This window comes from Rattus norvegicus, chromosome 14 (genome assembly GCF_036323735.1).
Source record: "Rattus norvegicus strain BN/NHsdMcwi chromosome 14, GRCr8, whole genome shotgun sequence".
In the NCBI taxonomy this organism is placed as follows: Eukaryota; Metazoa; Chordata; class Mammalia; order Rodentia; family Muridae; genus Rattus; species Rattus norvegicus.
Genome location: NC_086032.1, coordinates 95,820,142 through 95,842,622, shown reverse-complemented (window position 1 = coordinate 95,842,622; position 22,481 = coordinate 95,820,142). Strand labels below are relative to the sequence as shown.

Genomic DNA, 22,481 nt, shown 5'->3' with positions numbered 1-22,481 from the left:
TCCACGTCTTCACCCAGCGACGGGCTTCTGGTGTATTTATTAGCCAATCAAACAATTAGGGAGACAATTAGGGAAGCTTCCCCTACACTAATAGGAAGCCAAAGCCAGGTGTGGTGGTGTACACCTTTAATCCTAGCACTTGAGACACAGGCAAACAGATCTCTGCCGATTAAGGCCAGCCAGATGTACACACCAAGTCCCAGAACAGCCGGGGGCTACAGAGAGAGAACGGAAAGAGAAATCTGAGGGAGCTGAGTACAGTGGCACACACCCAAGGCAGAGTGAGGTGATAAAGAGTTCAAGGGCAGTCTGGGTTCAAAACATAAACAAAATAAAAATGAGGAAAATAAGAACTATATCAAGTTATTTTTGTGCATTTTCCTTAAAATGGCCTAAAAATAAAAATATACAAATTATAATAAAGCTAATCCGTAAGTATTAGTGTGCTGAGCATGGAAGACGCCTTGGGAACGATACCTGGTACTGAGGTAAAATAGTGCAAAACTTGAGTGCGACGGGTAAGAAAGCATGGCGGCTATGGCATTGCTGGCACATTCTTTTCTCTGTGGTACAAGGTAATTCTACAACTGACAACATCTTAAACTTAATGAAATAAATTAATTGTTCTACTTAAAGCTTTTTTTTATCATCAATAAATATTCTAAGGCAGATTTTCATGTATTTCCTATCTTTTATTTTTTTTTTTTTTGAACACTGGGGGGAAAAAAATCCAAGTGGCCTTTTTAAAGGCCAATTTTATTTTTCTTGTGATATTACACCCACAACCTCATTTCTTTTAAAATGTGCTTTGTATTTGTGTGTGTGCATGCACCAGTGGTCAGCGCTGAGTGTGTGACTCTTTTCACCTTATTCACTGAGAGACTCAGAACTCAGGGGTTCGTCCTTGCACAGCAAGCACGTAGCCCCCACAGCTGTGCTCTGTATACAAGCATTTGGGAATAAGGAATCAACTGGTTTTGTAAATTATGAATATTGTAGGTGCCTCTGTCCTTTTGAACTGAGCTGGGGGACAGACGTTTAATGCAAGTATGATTAATCCGGGCTGTCTGGAGGCTCCGCTTAGGATGGGGCCAGAGTCAAGAACAGTGAACTAAGGTGTACTTAACAAGGAGGGAGAGAGGGAAAAACAAAGCGAAAGAATAAAAGCTTCCACATATTTAAAAAACCTGTTTATTTTAAAAATATATTTTAAAGGTTTAACAAAAAGCTTTAAAAAAAAAAATCACTCCAATCTTCAACGCTCATCATCACTTACCACAGTCAAGAGACAGCCAAGGCCTGAATCTGAGTAAGAGAGACGGGAAGTCACAGTATTACCAGCTACGCTGAAAACAGCTCTCCAGGCTGTCCAGCCAACTGTGCGCTTCTGGTACTTACAGAGCAAGTGAAGTGACTCCTAGTGGAAACACTAAAACGAAGCACGAATGTACAGAGAAACCATGGAGCTATGGAGATACAGAACAAACTTAAAATACACTTAAATAACAACTACTCACTTTGGCTTTTAAAAATATTTTTTAAATTTAAATACATTTTTTAAAATAAATGTCTAAGAATGTGCCTGTATCTGTGAGTCCCAGTGCTCAATACGGCCAGAAAATGGTCTGAGGCGCCCTCAACTGCAGTGACAGGGGTTGTAAGCCACCTGATGTGGCTCCTGGGAACCAAACTTGTCCTCGGCAAGAGCATCAGGCAAGCCTTCTCAGGGAGCTGTCTCTTCAGTGCCAGCATCCAACTGGTTTTAAAGGCAGGGTCTCATAATGTTACCCAAGCTAGTCTTGATCTTATGGGCTATCTTAATCCTCCTGCCTCAGTTAAGTAGCTGGCTCCACAAGCAAATACCACAGCTCTGGTTCTAATTGTTTGAACAGAAACATGGGGAAAGGCACAAAGCAGGTCCTGGTGTGTGGCACCATCACATGCAGCAGCGTGCCCGTCAGGTCACCAAACACCCAAAGACACTAGAGGCTGGCTGGCTGGCTGTGTACCTGTGGCTGTCATTCATCCCTCAAATCCAACCGTGTTCAATAAGGCCAGAGGACACAGAGCTGAATTCTCTGAGTAACCCTCTGGACAGTTTCACGTTCAAGCCTTGGGTCAAATGGTCTGGAGTTTTGTAACTATCAGCACGCGCACCATCTGGTCAAAGGAACTACAGATGCAGAGCCCCCTTTTGTCAGGACTCCAGTCCAAACTGGAGATGGGCTGAGTAGACACGGTCACGTTCTGCAGAAGGCTGACGGAACCCGCGACTCCCATCTCTAGGCCCTCCGAGTCCTTCTTTGACCGATGAGCAGGGTATTCACTAGAAACAAGAGGCAGAGTGGTGAGAGCGAGCGTGGCATGCACTGTGGTGTTCTTCTGTGTAAGCTCCAGTGACTTTACCTCAGCTGATTACTGAAGCAGCGCTCAGGGCCTTCCAACACTGACCTTACACGAGTAAAGGCAGGATTTCGTGCTCAGCCCTAGACCGACACACCTCAGGCAATGGTGACTTTTCCTGCAAACTACACGGCATCTCGATTCAGCATCTGCCTGTACTTTTTTAATATGAATGCTATAGGGTGGTCTGATTTGGGGCTCTCCATAATCTTTTGTGGTAGTTCTTTCCTAAATTTGGATGGCTAGACACCATGGGCAAGGTGTGTACAACAGAAAAGGCTATAAGTGACATTTACGAAAGCCCATTTAACACATCCACAAAAGAATTGGTACCACACCCCACTGCAGAGTCCGCCATTCAGACCTAGCCTGAGGACCTCTGTACTATCACCCTGGGAATGCCACTGCGGAGACGTTTTAAAAACTAGTGCTTTCACAGTGGAGAAAACAATGCTAAGAATATCTGGTTTTTTTTTTTTTTTCCGGCTAAAATTATAATATTTTAAGGCAAGAAGAGGGAAAGCTCACGCAAAGACCCAAAGACCTAAATAATAACTGGTGTAGATCTGAAAGGTGGGAAGAAAGAAACAACCTTCTCTAAGGCTCTAAGAAACACCTCCTCACAGGGCAGCTCAGAACCGACACTGCCAATGCCAAAACCCTGCAGCCATCCAAGAACAAAATGGTATCCAGACCCAGAGGCTAAGAGGCACAAAGCAATCCGACACAGTAGAAATGGAGGAGAAACCACAGGTAGTAAACACGTTCTCTTCCTTGTACAGCCAACATACTATTTTACTTAAAAGGAATAAAATGTTCACACACTATGTCTGTCTGTCTGTCTGTCTCTCTCGTGCAGTGGCACGTCTGATACCCTCCTCACATCTCTTAGCAGAGTTTGCAGTTCTTTAGCATTAAAACATAAAGTCCATGTATGGCTGTGCACACCTTTAATCCCAGCACCCAAGAGGCTCCACTACCTTGAGGCCAGCCTCGTCTGTTTAACAGTTGCTGGCCAGCCAGGGCTACATAGTGAGACCCCACCTCAAAAACCCAGAACAATAACAACAAGAACATAAGTAATGGTTCTATCCTCTCCACATTATCTACGTAAGATTTTTCTGTTTGTGTGTTGTTAAAGTCTGCATCCTCTCGGAATGCCTGGAAGGCGCCCTGTGAATCTCACAGCTTGGCTGTACCCTCAGGCCAGAGCGGTAAGCACAATCCTAGCTCAAGTGCATTTTATTCCAGCCACTTCCCTCTGCTGGCACGAGAAGCTTCCCAGCAAAGCTCCAAAGCATTTACAAAGTAACCAAGTTGCCTGTTGTGATAATGATCGAAGCTCACCTAAGATAACCGCCAAGAGTCGGGCTGATCCCTCCCTGGATAAAGTGCTTCCTCTGCAAGCAGGAGGACTAGATTCAGATTCCCAGAACCATGTAAACACCAGGCTGCCTCGGGGCTGCCCGTGATCTTTCTTACTCCTTGGCAGGCAGACAGAGAGGGAGAGTCAGCCCTGCTGCACCCATTCACATAGCCCAGCCATAACCAGGGGGTTCCCGGCTCAACAAATGAAGTGGACAGTGATCAAGAAAGACACCGGATGTCGGCTTTGGGTCAGCACACGGGGTACAGTGGTTAATCTTGAGGGAAAAAGCCAAGAAATAAACTCCAAATTTCCAAGTGCATATAGATCCAGACTTATTAACATAAAGGTAAAAAAAAAATCCAGCCGCCACTCCACCCACATGTGGAAAACTGGTACTTGCTTCCTTTAGCAGTCTCAAGAGGGAGTCGAGGAGTAGGCACAGCTTAGCTAATGAGCCTGGCAAAGCCTAAACTGCAGCGAGACTGGACTAGAACCATGGAAAAGTAAAGGGCAAAGGTTCGAGGATCAAATATCCATCTATCCAAACACCTCCCAGATCACCTGGATCAAATGATCTACCTATCCAAACACCTCCCAGATCACCTGGATCAAATGATCCACCTATCCAACACCTCCCAGATCACCTGGATCAAATGATCTACCTATCCAAACACCTCCCAGATCACCTGGATCAAATGATCTACCTATCCAAACACCTCCCAGATCACCTGGATCAAATGATCCACCTATCCAAACACCTCCCAGATCACCTGGATCAAATGATCCACCTATCCAAACACCTCCCAGATCACCTGGATCAAATGATCCACCTATCCAAACACCTCCCAGACCACCTGGATCAAATGATCTACCTATCCAACACCTCCCAGATCACCTGGATCATCATTACTGCTTTCTACTGACAGAAAGCACAACTTAAGAGACAAGGCTGGACAGACTGTATTAAAATGTTGTTTCAAGGGGTTGGGGATTTAGCTCAGTGGTAGAGCGCTAGGCCCCTGGGTTCGGTCCCCAGCTCCAAAAAAAAAAAAAAAAAAAAAAAAGAAAGAAAGAAAAAGAAAATGTTGTTTCACTCAAAAGCAATCACAGGTTTGTCAGGTAATAGCTTCTCTAACAAGCACTATCTGGCTGCAGTCCTGTTTGTCGGCTTTTAAAAGGAGCTTAGAGAAGGGTTTGTAAACCTGAAAGGCCAAGCTACATTGTAAATGCTGTGGTTTGGATTTTTTACACTAGTAATCAGATGCTAATTTTGAAATATCCTTCCACTGAAAGCATGTCATTTTCTGAATAATGCGTAAGGCTTTTTGTGGTTCTAATGAAGTTTTCAATTGGTTGAAGACGCGCTGAAGTGACAGTTGACCTGGCAGCACTTCAGTGTCTTCGGGAAACATGAACCACAGCACATGGTACAGCTTCCACATGAACTCAGCCTGCCCCGGCGTACAGGGTACAGGAAGCAGACAGGGCCATCCCTGACGCTTCACCTGGAGACCAACCAGGAGCCTCGGGCTGCCTTCCTTCGTTCTACCACAGTGAACTTAGCAAACTCATTTCCCAGCCCTGAGCACTGTGACCCTCTCCCCAACTCCGGAGGCAATGTTCTAATGATTAGAACATAGAACTTAACTAAAGTTTTGGATCAAACAAAACAAAACAAACCTGGAAAAAGCTATATCCCCCATCTCCCATCTCCTCTATCCCTTGATCCCTCCCTCTTTTTAATTATTGTTTATTTTTTGAGACAGGGTCATATCTGGTAGGCTAGGCTGACCTGGAACTCATTATGTAGTTCATGCCAACTTCAAACCATGCAATCCTCTTGGCCCATCTTCGCTGTGCTGGAATTAACAGTGTGAACATGCCCATCTACAATTTCAAATTTATGGGGGGCTGGGGGTGAGTGGAAAATCCAAAATATTTCTAAGTAGTTCTCATATACAGAGACATAACATGACAAATACATTTATTGTGACAGAAAAGGGCAGATTTCTATTAAATTAATTAAAAGAAAATATTTTGAAAATTAGTTATATAACACCCAGAAAGTATACATCCCGGCAAAATGAATTAAATCAAATATTAAGGGAAGAAAAGAAAAATTCATCATCTTACTTCACACCCACAAATAACCTGAGAGACTTACTACTTCCAGAGGTGCAGATTCCCGGCGCCGCCCGTGGTCAGGAAGAGCTCCCTGTTCTGAGGCAGGTGCCGGACTTGCCATACAGTGGACTTATGGGCCTAGTCAGACAAAGACGGTGCACATGTAATGTGTAATGGGCTTCGGGCCTAGTCAGACGGTACACATGTAATGTGTAATGGGCTTCGGGCCTAGTCAGACAAAGACGGTACACATGTAATGTGTAATGGGCTTGCGGGCCTAGTCAGACAGTACACATGTAATGTGTAATGGGCTTGCGGGCCTAGTCAGACGGTACACATGTAATGTGTAATGGGCTTCGGGCCTAGTCAGACGGTACACATGTAATGTGTAATGGGCTTGCGGGCCTAGTCAGACGGTACACATGTAATGTGTAATGGGCTTCGGGCCTAGTCAGACAGTACCCATGTAATGTGTAATGGGCTTCAGGCCTAGTCAGACGGTACACATGTAATGTGTAATGGGCTTGCGGGCCTAGTCAGACGGTACACATGTAATGTGTAATGGGCTTGCGGGCCTAGTCAGACGGTACACATGTAATGTGTAATGGGCTTGCGGGCCTAGTCAGACGGTACACATGTAATGTGTAATGGGCTTGCGGGCCTAGTCAGACGGTACACATGTAATGTGTAATGGGCTTGCGGGCCTAGTCAGACGGTACACATGTAATGTGTAATGGGCTTGCGGGCCTAGTCAGACGGTACACATGTAATGTGTAATGGGCTTGCGGGCCTAGTCAGACAAAGACGGTACACATGTAATGTGTAATGGGCTTGTGGGCCTAGTCAGACGGTACCCATGTAATGTGTAATGGGCTTCGGGCCTAGTCAGACGGTACACATGTAATGTGTAATGGGCTTGCGAGCAGACAGTACACATGTAATGGTTAAAGACTAAATGGAAGCCTGAAGAGTGGGCTTTAAAACAAAGAACTGTAACAACCACCTTTTCTTTAGCTGTTACTGAAGAACATTTTATTGCTGCTTTAATTTTAGCAGGCAGGTTTGCTGAGTATAGTCTGGGTCAGCAGTATGGCCTGCTGGAGCGTCCTGACTCGAAATGTTTCTGTGAAATTTGAAGGTTCTATGGCCTACCTTTGTAAGTGACCTGAATCTTCTCTTTTGCACTGTCCAACACCCTTTCCTTGTGTGTTCTCAGTGTTTTAACTACAAAATGTCATGGGAACTTCTCTTCTCGTCCTGTTGCTGTTCTCCAGGTTCCTTAGACAATGCCTGAGCATTGCTTTTCTAAACTCAGAAAACTGCCCATGATTTAGTGAAATGTGCTTTTGGTACAGCATTTTCTTTCTTATACTCCCTTAATTTCAGGACCAGGTTTTCTCATGGTGCCCCAGGGCTCCCTCATGTAATATATGAGAACGCTAGACTTAAAAGATTCTAAAGACTCTACCAGAAAATTACTAAACTTAGTCAATACTTCCAGCAAAGTATCAGAATATACAATTAATACATGAAATTCAACATCCTTTGAATTTCCAATAATGGTTTTGCTAAACAAACAATCAAAAAACCCCAACTGAGTGGTGGGGGTACGCACTTTCAATCCCAGCACCCGAGAGTTACAGACAGGCTGATTTCTGAGTTCAAGGCCTGTGCTAGTTTAAATCCCCCAGCATCATGAGGGGTGGCAAGAAATGAATGAAATGCCATAGCATCCACAGTAGGGAGGGGTGGGATATAACCTTATTTCTTGAGCAAGTTGCACATTCGAATCTTCAGGAAACAACCAACCTGCAGCTGTTTTCCTTCTTATGTTTAGGAAAGGGTCACACTCCCTGCCTGTCTCTTTAAGGCAGGGTATTTCAACATGGGCTTTTATAGCTACTTTATTCCAGACATCTTCTCTTTTTTTGTGAGTTATTTTCCCTTTTTCTTTCCTTACCTACTTTCTAATCTTCCAAACCAAAAATCTTCCCCACTAAGCTATCTTAAGCAGAAGCCAAAGTGTAAGAAACAGAACATTCTTGAACATCTACCATTTTCTAAGTCAGTGTTTTAAAGTAAGTTCACTTACTACAGCAAATGATAACATAAAATAAAGTGGGATAAAGTGACATAGTGAAAATGTTATTTCTGGAAAGTACACTGCTAGTTATTAACAGAAATATGCATTTATTAGAAAACACTAGGCTAGGATTTCCTGACCAAATTCTTGGCATCGGCAAGCGTTTTGTTTTTAAACAATAAAATTAAGATTCCAGGCTAACCAAGATAATAACAACAATCAGGAATTATAAAGCTGTCAACTTTTGGAAAAGTAATGTACACAAAATCACTTAAGATCCCACACATACGTGGCAGACAGGAAGCCTGGAGACACATTCTAGTACTGTCTAAAACAAACACCACCCTCCACAGAAAGAGCCCCGTATTTACCTTCTCCGTTACAGAGGCAAAGCCTTTGGTAGGATGCTGTGTTCTCATGTCGAAGACGTGGAACTTGCCTTCCAGGGACGTAGCCACTAACTTATTCATACTTATGTCCTTTCTGTCAAACTCCAAGCTGCACACCTGAGAGCACATAATGTGCATGTAATGAGGAGGGGGTTATAGGCTTTGCCTGCTCTCATATACGCACACCAGGTGGGCACTTGATGACGCCCAGGAGGCCAGACTGGGGTGGGGGTGGGGGGGTCATATTCCCTGGAACTGGAGTTACAGATGGCTCTGAGCCACCATGCGTACGCTAGGAGTCAAACCCTGGTCCTCTGAAAGAGCATTCGATGCTCTTAATCACCAAGCTGATTCTCCAGACCCTGTTGGCTCTTTTAAGTTATCTGAATGGCTTAAAAGTGAGAAGACCATGGGGAGGTGCTTGAATAATTATTAAACCTTTGAGTTAATTTGATTAACAAAACCATCTTGGGTTCCCATGCTTAGTAGAAAGTCACAAACCCATGTTTTCATTATTTAGCACTGCCTTCAAAAATCAGAAAGGAACCAAATATACCTTTAAAAAGGTGTAACAACTGAAGAACCAAAAGTCCAAAGGTATTTGGCGAAGCTTTTCTTACTCCAGCAAGAAAAAGGCCTCTTATTTACTCAATTCCATATCATCCGTGTGGTCCTCAGATGGGCTGGAGGCTCCATGGACTCTGTACAAACCACATCTGAATACGTGTTCACTTTCTTATACTCTGGTTGTAAGCTGAGCCTTTAGTGGCTGAGCCATCCCTTCAGCCCATGAGTTCACTTTGTTAAGAAAGGATGTATGGCTGCCATTAGATTCAAGATGGCTTGGCCCTGAAAGGCTACCTTTTGTAGAAGACTGAGAGGCATGGGTCAAGAGAAGGGATCTGAGGCCTGTGCTGGGCTAGGCGGTAGGAGCAGGTACAAACACACTCAGGGAAGTGGACAGGACAGCAATGCACATTACCCCATTTTTAATGTTTGTCTCCCACCGCAGTGACATGTTTCTCAGATCAAACAACTTGATGTCCCCATTGTCGTAGCCAGCACAAACCACACGCTCTTCTTGATTATAAGCATTGCCTGGAAATCAAGGTACATTTCAGGGCTTCATAAGTCCAAGGTAAAGGCTGCTGAGAAAAATAATCTCACTTTTAAAAATTACTGGGGTAACCCCAGCCATCAGTCCTAACAGGAGATGAGGAGTAATAACTTTTTAAAAAAATACTTACTAGAAACTCTACGACAAAAGTCTACTTGAGAGTGTTTACTGGATTCTAAATAAAAAGGCAATGTTCCCTCCGGCTCAGATATGGCTTAGGGCTTCTCTATAATCTATAATCTACTCTAATACTCGCAAAGACAGACCAACTACAGTTCACGTTGAGTAGGGCCTGGGAAGACATTTATGCTTCTTTTCCATTCCTGAGTAGTGACAATATATGGATGCAAATGTTTTAAAATTATTTTGCAGAATATTCTCTGTAATGAGTTGGAATGCATCTTTAGTGGTGTAGATGACCACACCTGAAGTTTAAAATGTGACATTAATTTCAGCCTGCTTAGCTCCAGGATGGTTTTCCTGCATAACTCGTACTGAAAGAGGAACTGTGAGGGAAGAGGAAGGTGCTACCAATGTGTGACGCTACCTGGGTGATACCTGACTCCAATCCAATGTCTTCATTCTCGACTGCCTCCAGCTTCCTCCTCATATACTCCAGGCTTGCGTTTCTACTGTGAGCTCTTGATGGTACAGTATCTTGCCCTTCTAGGTCCCAAGTTCTCAGCTTATCACTGCCCCACTGCTTGTGAAACTTTTCAGTGAAAAGCATCTTCCCCTCCATGATCAAATCTCATGATCATCTTGGGCAGAATCTTTTATGTTGTTCTCCATTTAATGCACACAAAATTGTAAATACTATTTACTCTGTATCTGTCTTGTGTATCATTTTCATTGCCTTCTTTACCTGGAACCCCCCTAAAACTTCAACTCATCACCACTGTGCCTTCCACCCCCACTGCACAGCAGCAGTGACATCCTGACCGCACGGACCGTCCACGGCAGATCACTACCTCCAGGCCCCACAAATAACTGTGCCTAGAGTCATGTCTGTGGCCAGTTGCTCCACCATCTCCTTCTGGGGCACTCTGAAGCTATTCCCTATGTTGCAAAGTTTTCCCTATTTCTGAGACAAAAATCCTCTGAATCCTTGTTCTGAGATCAAAACGATCTCCCTCCCTGTCTGCCTCTGTGTCTGTCTGCGTGACTGACGCCTCTTGCCATGGTGTATCACTTATGTTTTACACTGTAAGGAAAGCAGACGTCAGCTCTTCCTCACTGAACCATATGCTTCAGGTCTCAACGACAACCCAGTTTCACTGCTGCATATTCACGCTAAAGTAATTAAAAAAAAAAAAAAATCTAAAGTCGGGCATGGAGGTGCACGGCTGCAGTTCCAGGGCCTCGGGAGGCTGACGCAGGAGTATTACTTGAACTAGAAGTTTGAGGCCAGCCTGAGCAACGCAGTGAACTCTTGTCTCAAAACAACAAAACAATCACAAAAGCCAGGTCGTGGTGGCACATGCCATATCCCAGCCCTTGAAAGGCAGAGGCAGGAAGATCTCTGACAGTTTGGAGCCAGCCTTATCAAAAAGCAAACACAGGTTTAAATCTAAATACGGAGCAGCACGCAGCAGTACATGCTTGGGAAGGCGGCTAGCCTGGGCTCCGGCCTGCAGCGTTTACAATCAAAGACAAGCAGCAACACTGACAAGGTCAGAATGCACTATGAGTATATTAACACAGGTCACAGTTATCAGACTTATATGAAATAATCGTGCAATGGCACAACTATTTTCTAGAAAAGAAACACTGCAAAATGCAGTGTGAGGGGTTTTTTTTTTTTTAGGTTATCACTTTGAGGCTTAGCTCTATTAATGGAATTTGGTACTAAACTAGGCCAATATTACCAATTAAACAGAAAAATATTATAATAATAGTAAATACTTTCAACACTCCGTAATCCATGCCCACTCTAGGAGCTTTAGTGACTTACTTCATTGGCTTTTCAACGCTATTAGCCATGCTGTACATAGCCATGCTGTACGTACAGTAACTTCCCCCGGCCACACAGTAACTAGCACGGTGAAGACGCAAACCCTGGCCTGAGATTGCCTAAGACCATGATGCCGGCCTAGACAAACCTCAGGAGTCTACAGAGCGGCTACCGGAGACTGCCTGTCATTTCCTGAGCCACGATGAACCTGAAACGAGGTTTCTTGTTGACAACTTACCAAATGCCACAGTCCAGCAGTCTCTCTTGTTTTCTCCTTGTGCGGGTTCCATGTTAGCGACAGGATCCTCTTTTTGCCTCGGGTCCCACACCTTTACAGTTCCTGTCATGGATAAAAGGGAGTGGGCAAAATTCAATGGTGACTGATCGATCATATTTCCTGTTTATGTTCTCTTTCTACAGTTATCTGTACACGTGACAATAATTGTTACAACATCTGAAAACTGTTCAGAGTGGTTAAGTTGTCCTTGATACCAGACATAACCCCATGTTAGTATTAGAATTGATTCCTAAACTAATAGCTATACAGAGAAAACCCAAAAAGTATTCCTAGGTTATCTGTAAGTGATGATAGGCACATCAAATATAAGTGCACAATTCAAAACATGCCTTATTGTCTGGGTTAGCACCAAATACATACAAACACATTTAGAATAGTGAGAGTATCATTTTAACTTTACTTTTCTTACTACACATAGAACCATTGGTTCTTTTCTTATACAGAAGAATAAGCGCTGTCAACACACTTTTGTATGGGGTTTTAAAATGCCATTCCATTGTAGGGAGGCAGCTCATGGCAGAGTGACCAGCATGCACGAGGTCCAGTTTCACTTGTTGACCCAGAAGAAGAAACAATCAATCGCACCTCTTTCAGATGTGATCGAGCTCAACTTTCCTGCATAAGTTAACGAGGAGGAAACTATCAATAAAATTAACTTAAATCAATTCATACTATAGGATTACTAACTAGATTACTAGTGTCACAGCCTACAGTCAACATGATTGCATGTAATGAGGTGGCTAAAAGGCCTACATCTGAGCAAGAGTAGGGAAGGGAAAAAATATCCCCAAAAGAGACCAGGGATAGAGCTGGTCATCAGAAAGGCTGCAATCTCTGTGGAGGGACTCCCACAAATCTGACAGCGATTACCATCTCAGCTGTGGGGTTATACAAGTCACTAAGATCTTAGTAAGTTTCCCACACTTGACATAGCAAAGAACGTAAAGACAATTCAAAACGCAGAATTAATCAACGCTCAGGCACTGACACTAGCGTACATGGAAACGGAGGACAGTTTCTAATCTACGACCTTACAGGAGGAAAGAGCAATGTTAGCCACTCGTAGTCTCTTGTCCACTACAGCTGGCCAGGGAAATGGGTACTATGGTTTATTTAGAAATACATTTTATGGGGTTGGGGATTTAGCTCAGTGGTAGAGCGCTTGCCTAGGAAGCGCAAGGCCCTGGGTTCGGTCCCCAGCTCCGAAAAAAAAAGAACCAAAAAAAAAAAAAAAAAAGAAATACATTTTATAAGTCATAAAATATCCCCAAGGACTTACATATTCAACTACAACCACTTCTTCAAAGCTTCAAGCCACTGTCCTAAGACTACCCAGAAAACATGGAGCACACTGATTGGGTATTACAGAAGCATAGTTTAGCATGCTGTTATAGCCACACGATGGCATGTTACAGCCATTAAAGTAAGAGTTATGGAAGCAGAAGCGTCTGCATCTGCGAACTGTAAGGTACGATGGAGAAGCACAGCGCTGTGGCGGCATGATGGACTGCCTGCCATCTTCCCTTGTGTTTCACATGGCTCCTGTGAAATGGTAATTCTAACACACCTCTGCTCTCCAGAAACTACTAGAAGATTATATTTTGTTTTTCTTTTACGGTAACCTTTTAAAAGCAACTAATATATCTCCATGTGAGACAACAAAGCCCAGGTCCATGTAGTCATCCAGACCTGGTCTGTTGGTCCCTAAGGCCAGTGCTGGGAACTCAGACACATCCCAGAATACGTCTTCAGGTACCTGTCAACCTGACATCGTGCTAAGGACTAACTCTGCTTTTTAGAAAGAGTATGAGAAGCCGCCACACACATCACATCACTGGCTGCTTCAGAAACCTGTGAAGACATTGTAAGCCATTCAAATCAGCTCATGCCTAGGTGTTGAACTAAGTCCACACTAACCTATTCAGCGCTGGGTTTCCATCTGAAAATACACAGAAGCCTGCAAGGAACTGGGGACGCACAGTGAAACCTGTCCCTTAAAATGCAGATGCACAAACGGCAGCTACACAGTCAGACCAACAAGACGATTCCACGGCAGAGCGTATGGCAATGCACAAAGGTGCCCGCCCACTACACCTTTGTTCAGTACTTAAGCTGACTCACCATCTCGGCTGCCCGTCACGATTTCCGGGGCTCCTTCCCCAATTCCAAGTCCACCTATACCATCTATGGTATTTATGATTTCTTTGTGCCCCTTTACAGAATACACCGGAATCTCTGGAGCTTCCAAATTCCTAAGCAAAAAAACACAACTACTTATCACATGCCCTAAAAACCAATTCAAAGTAAAATAAATAAAAAAACCCCAGACAATTCAAGCTGGAGGAAGACTTTAACGTAAGAGAGAGGCTCTGAAAAAGCTTGAGGAGAACACAAGTAAAACACTTGGTGATAGGAGCTCAGTGAGGAGTCTCGGAAACAGACTCAACAGCACCGGAAATGGGCCCATCAAGGCATGAGTGGTTAAGGTTAACACAATGAGAGGTTATCCAGCCATGAAGAAAAATGGAACAAGGATATTTGTAAGAAGGGGGCCAGTTGTTATGTTAAGCAAATAAGCCAGAATTGGGAAAACAAATGCCATGTTTCCTCTTATGCATAGAAAATAAATTTAAAACTGTACACACATACACATGTGTATATATATGTGTGTATATAGGTCAAGCCTGACGACCTGCACTGACTTCCAGATCATACAAGGTGTGAAGTGAAAACAGTCCCATAAGTCATCTTCCACACATGCACACACAGAGACACAGATACAGACACACAGACAGAAGGACATTTGCTCTCTACTAGTGCATGTGCATTTACAGAGAGACACTGACACTCAGACAGAAGGACATTTGTTCTCCACTAGGGCATGTACATGAACACACACAGACACAGATACAGACACACAGAAGGACACACACACACACACACACACACTAAATAAAATGTGAAAATAATTTAAACAACAAAAACAACAAAACAAAACTTAAATAGGGTCAGAGGGAGTGGGCAATGGAACAAACACAGTAAGGATGTATTTAGTCTGAGTGTGGGGATACCTTTAACCTTAGCACTCAGGAGGGCGAGACAGACAGATCTCCGTGAGTTACAGGACAGCCTGATCTACACTGTGAGCTCCAGGGCGGCCAGGGCCATGTAGAGAGACCCTGTCTCAAAACAGACAGACAGACAGACAGACAGACAAACGTGGCTCTATCCGGCAGGAAGAGAACCGCAATCAGGCAGCAGGCACACAAGTACAAGCAGAAGTAGAGGGAAACGAGTATGACCAAAGCATATCGATACATACATATGCATATATACATATACAGTTAAAATAATGAACATCTACTAGTCTGTATGATAAGCCCCCAAAACAATGAAAAATAAATAAAATACAGAAAGTAAGACACTGGCCTCTCCTTCCATTTTTCTGAAGCTCTATGACAAAGTATGTAAAATGATGAATAAATATGAACTTAATAGCAGGAGTCAGAAGAAGGAAAATTGCACTAGCTTTTAGAGCAAGGAGTTACACTAGCTTCACTTTTATGTTACGTTTCTAAAATCAGGTAGATGTGAACACGGTTTAACTATGAAGCAGTACAATACAAATGACAACCAAAACGGGTTGCCACAAGCCCTAGGCTGGCACCCTCCTCCAGTTTCATCCTGAGTTCTAAGCTGGCCTGGTCTACATAGTAATACACAGTGCGTCCCAGTCCAGCCAGTGGTACATGGGAACCCTGTCACCAAAACAAACAGCTCATAGGTGAAATGAGCAGCTAAGAAAGAAACAAAGAAAGAGAGCTGCTGTATACTTTAAATGCAGAAAATAGATTTTTCCACAAAGTAATTAAAGAGAAATTTGAATTCATTTAACTTTAAATATTAAGAAACAATTCTAAGTAAGATTTATATAAAGGCAACGGACAATTCTGTGATTTTGTTCAAAGCAGGCTTTTACTGAGTTGTTCAATAGACATTTTCCTAGAAGTCGTGTCTAGATCATAAAGTATTAAATACTAACCAAAACTTTAACTGGGAGTTCTGCATGGAAAAAATTAAAATCAGTGCATCGCTCTAAAAAGTCAAAACTCTTACTAAAATGGCATTAATTAATTGCCAGTCCCAAATACCCTGTGGGCAGGTAAGAACCGGTAACACTGTTTCAAGTTCTAAACCAAAGAGCTCGGCATCTTTCTAAACCTCTGACCTTTACCTTTTGAGGTCATAGTATAATTATATCATCCCCCCACCAAGCCCTCCCACAGATCCCTCCTTTCTCTTCCACATTGGGCCTGTTTGTTCACTGCTATTACATGCATATACATACACAAACATATAACGTTATACATACATATTCCTGAATGTAATATGAAGGTGAGGATTTTAGGTAAACATTGAATGTGACATAGAGGAATAACGCAGTCCTCATGGCTTCAGTTTTGGAAGGAATTAAAATATCTGAAGTAAGTATTTTAAAGTTAGAACTCTCTTTCAGAAGACTAAAAGCCTATCGAACAGAGTACTTATCCCACTGGAGTACTGTTTAACGATCTCACCAGATATGAAGATTCCCATCAAAATCTCCAGTAGCCAAGAATCTCTGCTGCAAAGATGCGGCCCCAAATGTCCCACATTTAATGGGCTTAGCCTTTTCAATCTGGACAGAAAGGAGAGAGGACACTTTACTTATGTAAACACTTATTTATAACCACAACACTGACAGCTTTGCTGTGGGGGTTATAAACGCATTATACATAAAAGCAATAAAACGTTTTCTACAGACATTATACTCTTTCTTTAGTTAATTTTGTATAATTTAAAAAGCATATCATTGTCAAAAGATAGGTTTTTGTTTCAAGACAGGGTCTTTCATAAAACCTTGGTTGTCCTTAAACTCTGAGCTCTTAGGTCCCTGTGTAAGTAGGGTTTATTTATTTTTACTTCATGTGTATGGGTGTTTTGCTGTCATGTAGGTGTATGCAGTGCCCACATAATCTAGAAGAGAGCATTGGATTGGAGCCCCTGGAACTGGTGGTGGCCATGTGTGCTGGGAATCAAACCCAGGCTTTCTGGACAGCAGTCAGGGACCTCGGATCTCACTCTCCAGTTTCTGAGACAAGGTTTCTCATTTTGTTGCCTAAATCAGACATGATTCCAACTGGTCTAAAACCCAGAGATCATAGGATTACGGGAGTGGGAGACAGAAGGAGAGAAAGGTGGAAAGGGAAGAAGAGAGACAGAGAAAGAATCATCTTCTGAAGCACCCAAATGCTGCCTCCTTAACCCCGTGTGGTGGCTCACCCCTGTAGCCAGCACTTCAGGTACAGAAGCAGAAGGGCAGCTGTGAGTTCCAGGTCAGGCAAGGCTACACGGTGAAGTTCAGGCCACACTAGGCTACAAAGAGGTTTTTAATCTTCCCTCTCATAATCCTGAAAGGGCTTGCATTTCTGCTGGTGTGTAGGTAAAAGAGGTGCTACCTCGCAGCAGAAATGCAATCACAATGGAGACATTGTTTTCTGAAGGCACAGGAACAAAGATGTCCAGGAGCCTCTCGTAGTCCTGTCTATAGAACCTGGTAGGTAGGCAGTCAATGCTCTCTGACTGAGGGCATAAGGAGGCCTCCCTTAGCCCTTCAGCACCAGTTCTTGGGACAGACAGCAAAGCCAGCAGCACAGCACTCTCCCCACTCCGCCCTTTTCATCCCCTGGATTTTACCTGCTGTGCCTCCAATGGTGTTTGGTGCCATTTGCAAAAGATTATGCAAACTGTTTACATATACTGAGCACGTGATAACATGCAGCATCGTTCCACAGGATTTTCCAGATGTGTGTGTGGGGGGTGGGTGGGAGGGGAAGCACATCCGTGCAGAAGTCAGAAGCGGACTTCAGGTATCCTCTATCACTCTCTCCGCTATTCCTCTGAGACAGGGTTTCTCAGTGTCTCTGTCTTCCACAGTGCACGAGTCAGAGGTGAGCAGAAGTGCCTGGCTTTTTATATGGCTGCCACAGATTAAAACTCAGTCTTCATGCTTGCACGGCAAGCAGCCCCTCAACCATGCGCCGCTGCCCCACAGATACCATTCTCAAAATGAGAACTTATGTCTCTTACATATATCCCAATTGTCAGGCAGACTTCTAGCTCTTCATACAAAGGGAAGCTGCTTCCAGGCCAGTAAGAGATTCCAAGAAGCAGTTTATTACACAGCCCTATTCTGCAAGCCCGAATCAATAGAAACATTAAAAAAAGAAAGTCCGAAGCATGAAAAAAGTAGGAGAGAAAATCAGTGCAGAAATGAATTAGAGCTATTTTTAGATTTCTCTTCTGGTCTTAACTCCCATTCATAATTTTTGCAAGATAAATATATAGTATCATGTTTCCCTCAGGGTTTCTGTTTTTTGTTTTTTGTTTTTTTGTTTTTTTTAATCAAAGAAGCAGAAACTTAGATATTACTACTTTACTGCTCAAGAATCAAACTCAAAACATTTGGTGAAACCAATTTAAAACATTAGACTGTGGGAGCCGCCTGCAGCGTGACCCACTTCACTCAGAGGCTGGCTCAGTTGTCCACGGACTTCTGAAAGCAGCCCTGTTTCCTCTGCTTTCAGACGTTCACAGAAACTAGAAACTCAGAAGACACTACAAAAACCCCTGACTTGTACAGCATATGGAAGAGCTCTCTTTTTACACTGTAAGTACATTTTCTGTGGAAAGATGGGGAGAATCCAGTGGTTACTTTGGTAGAAAACAAATTGGTTAAAAGTAAAATAATGATCTACTTGGATAAAATTACTTCACATAAAATCGGCATATGAAATTGATAAACACTGAGTCTGGCCATCAGTGATAGTTTACCCAGGAGTGTATGTTGGCGTGACTACAGAAGCCCAAGATCAATAATTGCCATGAGAGCTATTTTTGTTCTGTCTGTAGGTGGGCCGACTGCAGCTTGTCAGTATTTCCTCCTCCACATCCTGGCACTACTTAATTAACATAGAAAGGTTTAGTTAGGCAAATGCCAACAAGCAGTGACTTCAGCAGCACAGGAGCAAAAACACCAAACTAGCTTACCACCAATTTTTACCGTGATTTCCTCTTTCAGGGTTGTCTTTGTCATATGGCACCTTTAAGTTCATTAGCGGGGGAAAAATGTCTTATAGGTTGAAGTTTCAGATAAGGATGATGCAATGACACTTGGCTAGACTCTGGTCATGTGCCCCAACAAACTGTACAACTAGGGAACCTGCCTTCTCTTTGTCCTTCCTTCCTTCCTTAATTTTTATGTGTACGGGTATCTTGCCTTCAAATAGACCTGTTCATCAGATGCATGGCTGGTGCCAAGGAAGCCAGAAGAGAGCATCAGAGCCCCTAGAATTGCAGCTACAGACGGGTGGGAGCTGCCACCCAGGGTGCTGGGAATCAAACCTGGGTCATCTGGAAGAGAAGCTGGTGTGCTTAACCTCGGAGTCATCTCTCTAACTCCTGACCCTCCATTTCTATTTATTTGTTTATTTTCGTTTGTTTGTTTTGTTTTTTTGAGATACGATCTCACTAGGCAGCTCTGGCTATTCTGAGGCTAGTAGCAGTGTAGACCAAGCTGGTATCAAATTCACAGAGATCTTCCCGCCTCTACTGCCTGAGTGCTGGTATTAAAGGTGCATGCCAAACTCCCGGCCTTCTGCCCTCCATGTCTATCCACTTCTTTAGCAGTAAGATAAAGCAGGACACGGGCAATCGCCGACCTGCGCCTTTTTTCTGCTATCTTGAGTGCAGTGGGTTCGGAGCAAGTCTTGATGCAATTCATCATAACAAAATGAGTATGCCTCCTAAAATTTAGGTAAGTAATCTACCTGGTCCAAAAGTTCTCAACTCTGGCACTCACCAAAATCAACTAGCAGAAGGTCGCATTTCTAATAAGCAAGGCATGGGTATTTTAAATCTTGTACACAGCCATGATTAGCAACCAAACACAGAAATAAACTTTGATGCAGTGAGAACCACTGACTGTATTTAACCTGCACGCTTTTCTGCTGCAGCGCAAACGAATACAACATTAAGTTCTGAAAGTTGCTTTGTTTCTAACGTGTTCCTTAGAAATGTTCTTTTTTAGCCCAGTACCTCTAATGGCAGCCTCAGTAATTACTAGTGGAGTGAAAAGGAAGCAAAACATCAAAGTCGTCATTCTTGTGGTTCAGGTTAGGTATGACAATTTCTTATCCCTAGTTATATTTCCTAAACGTTCTCTCATAAACACATATTACTTTCACTAAAAATGAATAAATAAATAAGACTTTGCTAGCATTCTTCAGAAATTAGAAGAGATAAACACTATTTCACTTCGAATAACTTATTACTAAACTATATAAAAAAAATTGTAATTCTTGGGAAAGCAAAACACAAGCCTGTAAATGCTTTCTGGCTGAGGGCTGACTGGCCCTCACTTTAAGGCTTCTCTTATGCCAATGCTTCCTTGTTCAGAGTCCTTACCAGAAACACTGATTGGCAATCCCTACACCAGTATTTAAAACTGGGTCTCAGGTTCATTCAGTCTTCATTCTTTGAATGAATGTGTACTGAGAGACTGGTCTTTACAAAGCACAGGAGAAGGCACTGCTTTCTGGCTTATGCGGCAGACTGTTTATTTCTGCCACAGACAGTCAGTATTATAGGAGTGGAATGTACTGAAAGGTTCCTTGAGCAGAGATCAGATAATCCGAACTGGCCCCTGGACTGGCAAGAGTTGACTGCGCGTTAAGCAGTGAGGAACACAAGGCAAGGCGGGAAGCATCAAACCATGTTTAGAATCTCCAAGTCCAATGCCTGGCTATAGAGTTGGAACTAAACCAGAAAACAGGCTCTCAGCAAAGCTCAGGGAAGGAACACATAGCTTGCCATGCAAGTTTATTTATCTCCTACTTGCCCTAGTTTCTTATCAACTCTCAGCACCTCAACAACAAACTGTTATCTGTTTCAGTCAACCCAAATAGAAACATTCTGAAAACCTTAAGGAACTATAAAATTGTTCCTTAGCCACAACTCAGCACTGTGGCTCCAGGCCTGAATCCCAGCCCCCTGAGAAGCTGGTTTAACAGTTTGAGGCCAACTGGATAACAGAAAACACCCATCTCGGAAAGAAAGGAAAGAAAGAGTTTTAAAGCGTGAACAGTGTGGGCTGAAGACACAACCTGGTGATTAAGAGCAGAATGGCCCGCAAGGTAACTCACAACCACCGGAACTCCATTCCAGCGCATCCAATACCTTCTTACGGCCTCCTGGGACACCAGGTGCACTTGCATATGGTACACACAGATACATGCAGGGAAAAAAAAAAACAAAAAACATGTACAGGAAAGGGAAGGAGAAAGGAGGGGAGGAGAGGGGAAGGAAGGGGGAAAATGTCAATTACTGTCACCATTCTGTAATTGGCTACCTGGCAGCCTTTTACAAAACCTGTAATCTGGTCATTCATTATCCTCCTAAAAGTTCTTCAGTGGTGTCCTGCTTTTCTTAAAGAAAAAAAAAGGACAAATCTGTTAAATGTCTTACAGATCTTGCAATGGTCCCTACTTACCCCTTTTATATGTGTATGGTAATTTTTTTTTAACAGGGGTTGTGATCGCTGCAAACAGGGTCTCAAACTGAAATTCTCTTGCTTCTACCCCCGAACGCTGCGATTAAAGTTGTGCAATACCACTTCCAGCTTGGGTTTTTGTTTTTTAAAAGATAACGATCTTCCACCACTATCTCATGTTGTTTCTTCTGGAAACGTCATATTCTACTCTGCATTTGCCTTAGTTGCTTACTACTCATCCTAAATCTGTTTTTACTTTCACAGACCTGTGTATTAGAAAACTCATCTTGATTTACATTATGCATCCTTGGTCTGGCTGTTTGACTGTCTCCCCCAACAGAAAATAAATTCCGTAAGATCGTTGGCATTGCAATTCCCATGTCTGGGCCTTACCAGGCATTGAACTGACACTTTGTGAAAGAATGGGGTATTTACTAGTCTTCACCAACTTCGTGGTAGGTCTCCTGCTGGTGCCTCATTTGGTTCTGCTGGCATGGCACGTGGGTTTATTACATAGACCTACTAGTAGACTACAACAATTGCCAACAGCCTAAATGGTCCTCGAACGTTGCCAAGCAATGTCCACTTGGCTTCCCAGAAACCCTGCAATCGACTGCACCGAGAATGGCGAGAGGCAGAGGCTGGCAGTGAGCCGAGGTACTAGCTCTGCAAGGAGATTTTGGGATGTTAAAGTTTTAACTCTGAAGTATTCCTCAATCTGTAATCTCCTTTCTGTTTCTGCTGTGGCAAAGAGAGATGCAGACCCACGCAAACCCAAACAGATCCAAGCCTGCACCCACCTCCCGCAGCAGCTTTAGGTCCCCGCGCTGGATCTCGTACACCTGGATAACGCCGGTGCCCCGGGCGAAGTTGCCCATCGTCACGAATTTGGCACTGCAGGGCACCCATTTGCAGTCGAACACTGTATAGTTGAGGCCCTTTTGAATATGGACAATGATCTGAGGCTTCTCGAAGGTGGACATGGTGCAGAAGCAGCCAAACGCTAACCTGGTAACCAAACTGCAAACATCTCAGGGGCAGTTTGTCCCTCCCTAGCCGCACTCAACCCGGACGCCTTAGCAAGCTGGGCTTGGCTGCCTCCGAAAATGCCGGGTGAGCTGCTGAGACCGCACCAGATACTTCTCCACACACGGC

The 22,481-nt window shown here is 43.4% G+C and overlaps 1 protein-coding gene across 3 annotated transcripts; it reads right to left on the bottom strand.

The window, feature by feature from the left end:
• Window positions 1-1,173: 1,173 nt before the first annotated feature.
• Window positions 1,174-22,351, bottom strand: Dnaaf10 (dynein axonemal assembly factor 10). Of its 3 annotated transcripts, none has more exons than XM_063273493.1 (9): window positions 22,127-22,309; window positions 16,315-16,415; window positions 13,859-13,989; window positions 12,323-12,352; window positions 11,678-11,779; window positions 9,351-9,466; window positions 8,351-8,485; window positions 5,937-6,034; window positions 1,174-2,326 (listed from the first exon to the last, which is right to left on the bottom strand). In XM_063273493.1, exons 1-9 carry the CDS (start codon window positions 22,307-22,309, stop codon window positions 2,119-2,121), a joined length of 1,104 nt encoding a protein of 367 aa, XP_063129563.1. In that variant the 3' UTR covers window positions 1,174-2,118. The 3 variants fall into 3 exon arrangements, with proteins under 3 accessions (XP_063129563.1, XP_063129564.1, NP_001121031.1); XM_063273494.1 differs by lacking the exon at window positions 22,127-22,309 and adding an exon at window positions 20,941-21,592; NM_001127559.2 differs by lacking the exon at window positions 12,323-12,352 and having other exon boundaries at window positions 1,178-2,326; window positions 22,127-22,351.
• Between the last annotated feature and the right edge of the window lie 130 nt (window positions 22,352-22,481).

What these genes read in the sequence shown, in the direction of transcription:
- Dnaaf10 (XM_063273493.1), bottom strand. Translation starts at nt 22,309, where the DNA reads ATGTCCACCTTCGAGAAGCCTCAGATCATTGTCCATATTCAAAAGGGC. An exon ending in GATGGGAATCTTCATATCTG is followed by an intron (nt 13,990 to 16,314) that starts GTGAGATCGTTA and finishes TTTTTTGCTTAG; the next exon opens with GAATTTGGAAGCTCCAGAGA. An exon ending in CTCGATCACATCTGAAAGAG is followed by an intron (nt 11,780 to 12,322) that starts GTGCGATTGATT and finishes TATCCATGACAG; the next exon opens with GAACTGTAAAGGTGTGGGAC.